The sequence below is a fragment of the Apis dorsata genome, unplaced genomic scaffold, assembly GCF_000469605.1.
Source record: "Apis dorsata unplaced genomic scaffold, Apis dorsata 1.3 scaffold_993, whole genome shotgun sequence".
Classification (NCBI taxonomy): Eukaryota; Metazoa; Arthropoda; class Insecta; order Hymenoptera; family Apidae; genus Apis; species Apis dorsata.
This window is the reverse complement of record NW_006264096.1, coordinates 56,155-65,352: the sequence shown is the minus strand read 5'-3', so window position 1 is coordinate 65,352 and position 9,198 is coordinate 56,155. Positions and strand designations below refer to the sequence as shown.

The 9,198-nt window shown below is 26.2% G+C and overlaps 2 protein-coding genes across 8 annotated transcripts in view; both read right to left on the bottom strand.

Annotated features, from left to right (window-relative positions):
- Positions 1–1,803: 1,803 nt before the first annotated feature.
- On the bottom strand, positions 1,804–4,092 carry LOC102674232 (adenosine kinase 1). Of its 2 annotated transcripts, none has more exons than XM_006624174.2 (5): positions 3,925–4,092; positions 3,234–3,441; positions 2,775–3,050; positions 2,310–2,700; positions 1,804–2,176 (listed from the first exon to the last, which is right to left on the bottom strand). In XM_006624174.2, the coding sequence occupies exons 1-5, from the start codon at positions 3,939–3,941 to the stop codon at positions 2,049–2,051; spliced, it is 1,020 nt and encodes a 339-aa protein (XP_006624237.1). In that variant the 5' UTR covers positions 3,942–4,092; the 3' UTR covers positions 1,804–2,048. The 2 variants fall into 2 exon arrangements, with proteins under 2 accessions (XP_006624237.1, XP_006624236.1); XM_006624173.2 differs by having other exon boundaries at positions 2,292–2,700; positions 3,925–4,082.
- A 1,642-nt stretch (positions 4,093–5,734) lies between these two features.
- Positions 5,735–9,198, bottom strand: part of LOC102671595 (RNA-binding protein lark) — a 13,813-nt gene continuing 10,349 nt past the window's right edge. For 2 of the 6 annotated variants that reach the window (XM_031514410.1, XM_031514419.1), the window contains one exon: positions 5,735–6,115. In XM_031514410.1, coding sequence (XP_031370270.1) covers positions 6,106–6,115 — 10 coding nt within the window. In that variant the 3' untranslated portion in view covers positions 5,735–6,105. The remainder of the gene's footprint in view (positions 6,116–9,198) is intronic. The other 4 variants (XM_031514416.1, XM_031514426.1, XM_031514413.1 and 1 more) reach the window with 2 other exon arrangements.

Genomic DNA, 9,198 nt, shown 5'->3' with positions numbered 1-9,198 from the left:
CTCACTCTCTCTCCCTCTCACTCTTTCACGAACTGGCGGCCCGACCCGCTAGCCCGTATGCGTCCGATAATTCGCGTGGTTCTCTTGCAAGGTATAACGAAAGACTAATTGCTTTACCTGATCCTAGTAATTCCATGTATAAATCCACAGTGAAATCCACATAGATCACTAGATACTCGTACACAGGATATTCAATCACGATCACTAATTATCTCGCAACAACGGCGTCACATTTCACACAAATCAACAAAGGTTACCCACTTGACAAAGATGGCGGTCGCGGGGGTTACACACTGCGCGCACGCGGTGGGGAGCGCACTGCGCACACCGCGCTCACAGTTACGGCGAAATCACGAAACAGTCGTAGGGGCACACGTTTTCGTCGACCAATCAAACCGTTTACTTTAACTCGTACACTCTCATTACCGGTCACACGTGCCTCGCTTTTCGTTCGTTTCTGGCGCGCGCGCACACATGCGCATTATTTTTGTATATCTACATTGTATCTTATGGGATATCTGGAATAAAACATTTAAAGCGCGGGAGTATATAGTATAATAAAAGCGTATGTTAAAAATTAGATTAATAATTGCTATTATTATTAAAAATATCCAATATTTATATATGCGGTTCGTCATTTCTTTAATCATACTTCTTACCTTCACTATGGCCGTCATTTGCTTGCGATCACTTTGACCATTCCCAATCAGTTCCTCACATCACACACGCGCATCTGCTATATGACGCTGTACAGAAGCTTTGTCAACGAGTTTTCAGGATCGTATCTTTCTGCTTTTGAACCATGTACTTATAAATATTAACATTTCGTTTTATTATAATATCATTTTATATAAACTATTGTTTCTCTTTTTTTTTTTTTCTCTTTTCATGAAATTATCGAGATATTTAATAATATTTTTCTTTCAAATATTTTTTTAATATAATTTTTATCAGTTTATACATAAAATAAATTCAAAAAATATAATTAATTTTCACTTAAAAAATGAATTTAAAAATATATTAAAAATTATAATTTAAAAAATTTGATAGAAAATTTCGATAGAAAAAAATTCGGAAAAAATGTAAGATTTCTATCTTCTTCATAATAAATATATTATTTCGTCCATTTAATTATATGAATAGAATACATATTATACAATTTCTAAAGAAATAATTTTTTCAAATATTACATCCATTCTTTTTTGATCTGCTTTATAATTTTTTATCTACACGTATGCATGTACTATATCTATTATCCGACGCAAGCATATTGCGCCATCGCATCATTCTCTGATCGCTTTAAGAAATTCATATTTCATAACAATATTGAAAAAATTATTGTGCGAAGGTGATTGCATGTATATTTATTATATTATATTTTAGATGAATTAGTTGTAAATAACATAATCTTCGAATAAAATAATTTAATATTATATCAATTATTTGTTACTTTATCATCTTAACGAAGAATTACTAATATCATAAAATACAAACAAATTAACATTAATTAAATCATTAAGTTCTTTTATTAATATATCTATCTTATTAAAATTATTCTTCATATGAATTTAATATTTATTTTTTTCAGTTATAAGATATTAATCAATTAATATTATTAAAAACTGTCTATAATTAATAATAATGCTGATAATTTATTTTGTATTTAATTCCAAATTTTATTATATCGCTCGTTTTCTTATTTTTATTATCCACATTTATCATTAATCAGTAGAATGAAAATTTTAAAAGTATGAAAAATATTCACTCGATAAATTAATTTGTTAAATTAAACAAAAATCGAGGTAAAAAAGTTGATAAAATATTTATTATACATATATATATACATATATACATATACATATTATTATATGTATATATAAATACATATATACATATTATACATTTTGATTGTATAATTATATATATATTATATAAATTATATATATATACATAAACAAACAAACAAACAAACAAGCACACACCCATATATATGTGTGTATGTGTGTATAAGTACAGAATTTATAATTAACTAATCGATTTAAGCATTGTCAAGGAGTAAAATTAGGTTTCCCTTCGTAAGTACATCCAGATCTCTGTAAAATTTGAGTTGCAGCCCAAATTCCACATCTCACACAAACTTCTATACTTCTACCTTGAACAAATTGAGCTAAAAAACCTGAAAATAATATAATATATGATAATTTTTTGAAAAAATTACATATATTAATTAATATATAAAGTTTATAAAAGTTTTAATGTCATATAATGTAATTATATAAAAAAAAATATACCTCCAACAAATGCATCACCTGCTCCATTAGTATCTACAACTTTCTCTTCTGGAAGTCTCATAGCGGCAAATTCCATTATAATATTATCTTTTACAACTAATATATTGTCAGGACCTTGGGTTATTATAACAATTCTTTGCCTTTTTCTATTAATCTTTTCCATTTGCGATAATTTTAAAGCAATTTCCTTTCTATTTGTAGTTTGAAAATCATTTGCTTTTGCAAATGCATCAGCTTCCACCTCATTACCAAATAAGATATCAACATAAGGAAGAGCTGCCAACATTGGTTTTTTATAATATTCGCATAAAAATGGTGCACTAAGATTCATTATAAAAATTTTATTTTTTTCAAAAGCATGTTTAGCAATTACTTGAATTGTTTCTGGGCTTACAGTTAAGAAAAAACCCTAAAATTCAACATTCAATAATATTCGATATATAATAATATAAAAATATTAGAAATATTTTACATTATACATACAGAAACATAAATATATTCAGCAATTTCAATAAGATTTTTATTTTCAGTTTCTTCTATGTGTGAAAGTGAAAAACATGTAGCTGCAGCCAAATTGGCACACAAGGAACGTTCATTTCCTGTAATAAGAACTGCACAAGTACCGGTAGGTTCTTTTTGTGTATATTGATAACGAACATTTAAGCCATCTGCACGTGCTCTATCCTCTAAAATTTTTGAGTACTTATCCATCCCAACACAACCCATGTAAGTTGCAATATTTGGTTTCCCCAGGAACCACTGCAAAATATTTTATACTTGATATTTCTAATAATTTAACATTATTTAATATAATTATAATTATATAATTATATATTATAATAAATATTATAATTTAATATAATTAACATTATTCTATATATGATTATATAAATAATGTTAAATTACAAAAATATCAAAATATATATATTTATATATATTTACTTGTGCTACTCGCATAGTATTTTGTACAGAACCACCAGCAATAAAATCTGCTTTATACAATTCAATTAATTCATCGTACATGGGTTTGTGTTTTTCTTCAGCAAGAATTGCATCATTTGCATTTAAATCATATTTTTTTAAAAAATTGCTATCTACAGTTGCTGAGATATCAAGAAGAGGATTACCCATACCTAATAGAATACCCTCCCTGAAATATTGTAAAATTATTTTGATCACATGTAGAATAAATAGATTTTATTAAAACATATTACAAATATGATTATTTTATATTCAGAATAAATTGATTTAGATATATAAATATATGCACATATTTTTTTTTTATCATTCTTTCTAAATATGAGTTTCTATATTAAAAAAAAAAAAATTTGAGTATACTCATAGTAAGAATTTGTCATATAACCTATCTACATTTTTCCAATCACAATATATTTTAGTTATATATAAATTTCAAAGATATAAATTAATTACATATATTATTAAAAACAACATATTATTTTTATCTCAATTTCTAACGAAATTCAAAAGATAAAAATTAATATACTTATAAAGATATAATCAAACATGTACATGTGAAACATACTTTAATATAACCTCTATTTTGAATTAAAATATTTTTAATTCTAATTAAAATAAAAAATCAAAATTATCATAATATTACAAATTATCATACCGTAAGTCTAACGCCATTTGTTACTATTTTAATAAATTTCAAGAAATAATTTGCAACATATGAATATAAACGATATGCCACTACTCCGCAACAGAAATATTTCTTACTTGCTGTTGCAAAATCGAAAGATATCACGTGCACATAATATCATGTTTATATTAAAATATTATATTAAACAATAATAGTAATTACTTTTTATAGATCAATTGAATATTATTATATATATAAATATTATTATATTTATTATTTATACTATATATTATATTTATTATTTATAGTGTATATACGCGCGGATATGTGTGCGTGTATGAAAATTCGATGAATATTAATACAAATTATTGAATATAAATTTAAGAATTTAAGAATCATCATATTGATTAACATAATCACATTGATTTTCATTAAAATGAAAATTTTTCATTATATAATTATCAAATAAATACAATATCAAATGAATATAATATTGAATTATTATTAAATAAGCTAATTTATAAAAGACTGATATTATTTAATGCACATTAAGCATTATTTCATATTTATGTATATTTTTTTCATCATAAAATCGATTCAATAATAGCCTATAATATACATTATTTTTTTTTCTTTTATCATTACTTTTTTCTTTTTTGAACTTTTATTTTACTACAAATTTTACTTACAAATTAGGTCATTTATAAAAATTTTATATAATAAGAAATTTAAAAGAATAAATTTTTAATCAAAATGAAAATTTTAAAAAAAAACTATTATATTTTTATGTTATATAGTTTGAATGAATAATATCAGTTTTATATATATAAACATATATATACATACATAAAATAATGTCAAAATATTTTCAAACTTGCAATATAGTTACCATTTAACGAAGTACTTTATGTATAATTATATTAATTATTCAATCATTTACACACAGATAATATTTATTAGAGAATTATATATATATATTTTTTTTTTAATTAATAGTTATTTACCGTACTTTCTTTGCTCATTTTTTCATATTTTGATATACTTTATATATACTTTATATATTATTTTATATATATATTATAAATTATTAATTTAATTTAATATTAAACTTACTTACCGCAAAATTCGATCAAGTCCATTATATACGTAGAAAGATAAATGTTATCAATAATTCAAATAATAAATATTGATTATATATCAATATTTGAAAATTTTTTATAAGATATTTATACATTTTAAAAATCAATTTTTTATTAATATTCATTAATATATATAACATGTATGTACAAATTGCCTTTAAACAGAGTTGTTAATAATAAAAAAAAAAAAAAAAATAGGAATTAAAGAAGAATAGGGATTAAGGAAGAATACAAATTATTTAATTTATATATGATATGATTATGATATTCAAGAGATCAATATAAAAATAAAAAATATAGGAATGTAAAACGGCGAATTTAAACAATGAAATGCGTAAATATTATACAATTATTATGATATAAAATAATGCAAAATGGAATAACAAGAAAGACCAGTAGGATTTTACTTTCTTACAATACCTTCTTATGTTTTCATATATTCAAGAAAATCATGAAAAAATCCAATATTAGTATAATACGGAAAAATATTGCGATGAATAAATTTGCAGTATCATCACATCCAATGCTTAAATTCTGGACACCTAATTCACAAAGTTCTTCGTATTGCAGGTTTGAATGTATATACGTGCATACTGCCGCATCTCCTAAGAAAGAAAACATGACTCTCAAAAAGTTCGGCTTGCAAAAAGGCTATGAATTTTAATATTTTGAGAAAAAATACAATTGTTTGCTTTCATTTTGCGTTTTCACGCTAATCAGAATGATACTGAGTAAACTTGCCTTATAGGTACAATGTAGTTTACACCCACATATTTATCCAGAATGGGATCTATAGTGCCATATTCATCATCATTCACCATCATCTTTGTCAGCCATGGCGTCTCTCTCTTTCTCAATGAAGTATAGAAGTTGTCCTGGTCGATAATTACATCTCATCACAAAAGATATACGTCGTTGTATTTATTTTTCTCTTTCTTTCTTTTTTGTTTTGTTTTCTTTTTCCCTCCCTTATTTTTTATGTTTATCTTTTTTCTCTTACTTTTTCTCTTCGTTATCGACACCATCAAAGTCCAGACTCCTTCCACGTCCAGAAGCGATATGAGGCAGGGGTCTATCGTGTCCTATATCATACATCATATTACAATATGCATAATATTTTTTTTAAATTTCTCTGCGTCGCGTCTTTTTATCACTTTTTTTGATAATTGACAATGACCCGATACGAGAACGATTTTCACGCATATGAACAATTATAATTATAATTATTATTCAATGCTCACATTATGTGTGTCTTCCCGATTTCTACACATTATCGATAATATATTTTTATTGCACCTTAAGTTTCTTCCTTATTTGTTTTTTTCCTTTAATTCGTACATATATTTGTTTTAATTTTCACTTTTTCAAAAGACGCGCGTCACATATTTTTTTATTATAAAATTATCGAGTAAAGTATACATTTATATATTATTCAGTAGTTTCGTGGAGGGATTCGTACATAATTTCCAACAACAATTTGGCACGGAAATTCTTATACCATTGATTTTTTTTTTTAAATTTACATAGATTTCGATAAACCCGCACGATGCATTTCGGCTTGAACGATTGCAATTGCTTCGAGTTTAATGGCGAAACAATATTATCGAGTAATAAATATTATGGAATATGTTTCTAAAAACCATAGAGAATCAACGTATATAAATTATCATAAATATTTCAATCGACGTATTATTCGTAGAGAATATAATCTTCGACGACTTGATTTATCAAATATTCATCAAATATGGGAGAAAATTGCGCTTTCCATATTCAAATCCCGAACACGATGATGTTATATATATGTATTTACATATATTTTTTTTGCTCGATTCATTGATTAATTTGCATTGATATATCTATCTGATCGCGTAGCACATAAGTCGCATATATTTTTAATCACGTAATATCAAGCATTGCAAGATATATATAAATTGCGTCTATTCATATAAAAGGAAAAATTCAGTTGGATTTGTTAAAAAAAATTTTTTTCTTTTTTATTTCTTTAAAATTCATTTTTCTTTCATGTCTAAAAATACCTTTAATTAATATTATATATCTATGTTAACAACAATCATTTTATCATAAATTCTTTTCATATTTTAGTTTTGTAAAAATATAAGGATTTAATCTGAATAGTTTGAATCTTTCGATTGTAATTCAATTATAACTATTGTATTCGATTGTATTCAATTATAACTATCGTTAAATAGAATTATTAATAAAATTATTCATTACCATAAAGAAAAATCTATTTTTCACGAATGACTAAGTATTAATTTATAGAAAAGAAAAAGTTAAACAATGTATCATTATATCAATTGTATCAATGTTATCAATTATATATATATATATATATATTAATAAATGTATAAAAAAAGAATATGTAAAATAATAAAATAACACGATATATATGAAGTGGAAAATATACACAAATTTAAAAAACCATTGTTCGCGTTATTCTGGGTAAGTTTATTTATATTATTTTTTAAATATTTTTTTAATAATAATGTTTTTAAACGAGAAACATTACTTTATACGATAATGGAGTAATGAATATAAGTATTGAAATTAATATTTGTCTTTATATTAATTGCGTATTAGATTTTTGCACAAATGTAATAAAAAAACAAAATGAAAAAATAAATTTTTTTCCGCATTTATAATGTGAAAATGGGTAATACAAGAACGTAATTGCGCGGATATAAAATAATACGCATATTTATTTATTTTTTTTTCTTTTAAAGAATGCGACATGAAAACGAAGTCGATACGTGTATACGAATATATATCCAGGGATTGTCAATATCGTGGGTTCAATGATCACGACACGTTTGTAACGCGCGATACGCAGGAAGCCAGATAGAGCGCACATCCGTTTACCCAATCTTTACGGGGGCGAACAATTTCTTTAAAAGGTAAAAAATATCGTTAAGGTAATATAGATTGGATGATATTATACAGGGTAATAGTCGAATGGGAGAAGGGATTCAATAGGAAGCAATTAACTTGAGTGAGACGAAAAACAGTGCAAATAATGATTAAAGAACACGAAACGTCTTTTTTGTGAATCTTCACAAATACATTGTTATTACATTCCTTTTTTTAAACCATTATTAGTATGATATTATCATTAACCTAATTACCATTGAAAACAGGTCGTATCATCAAAGAAAAAAGGAATAGGGGAAAACGATGGGAGAGAAATATTGTACANTATATATGAAATGTATATATACGCACGCGCGGGTACGTATGTATTTGTATTGTGTGTGTGTGTGCGCGCGCGCGTGTGCGCGTGCATGTGTGTGTGTGTGTGTGTGTGTGTGTGTGTGTGTGTGTGTACGTATGTACGTACGTATTTATAAGCTACACAGAGCGCTGTTGCGATTGCCGTATCAATCTTCGGTAATTATTCACGTATTAATTCTAAATATGTTAATAAAACGATATTATGTCACTACAGATTAATGATAATAATGTTCGCACGACCGAGATTTGGATTCCCATACAGAATCGACGCATCCTACGAGTCTATTGGGTCTCTGAAATCGTATCTTTAAGACTTGTGTGATAATCTGGAAACGATTCGAATAGTCGAACCCGCACGCATTTTTTTCGTTTCTTGAAAGAAAAGTTACATAAATACGATATATTATTTCGTATCGAAAAAGCATTATGATTAGGAAGGATATTACACGGTATCGGTGACACACGCACGCACATTTTGTTTAATTATCTTCGACGTTCCTTAATATCTTAAACGGCAACCGTTATCATCGCATTATATCGAACAACCGTTCCGCTAGTTGTAACGCATTTTACACGAAATTCCGTTCTTGCCTGAATAATAAACTGGGAATTATCCGAGGCGACAAAAATATCGCACATAATGTAAATTAAACGCAATAAACTTTTATTGTTTCTTATATTATATATAAATGATATGAGAAAATAGGAAAAAGAAAAGGAAAAAAGAATAAAAGACATTTGCAAATGAACGTTCGGACGATGCTCCGATTTTGTGATTGCGACACGTTGCAAAACGCACGATTAATTATGTTGAGGGGAAAGGGGAGGGGTGAAGAGGAAGGGGAAGAAAAGAGAGAGAGGTGAAGAGGAAGGGGAAGAAAAGAGAGAGAGGTGAAGAGGAAGGGGAAGAAAAGAG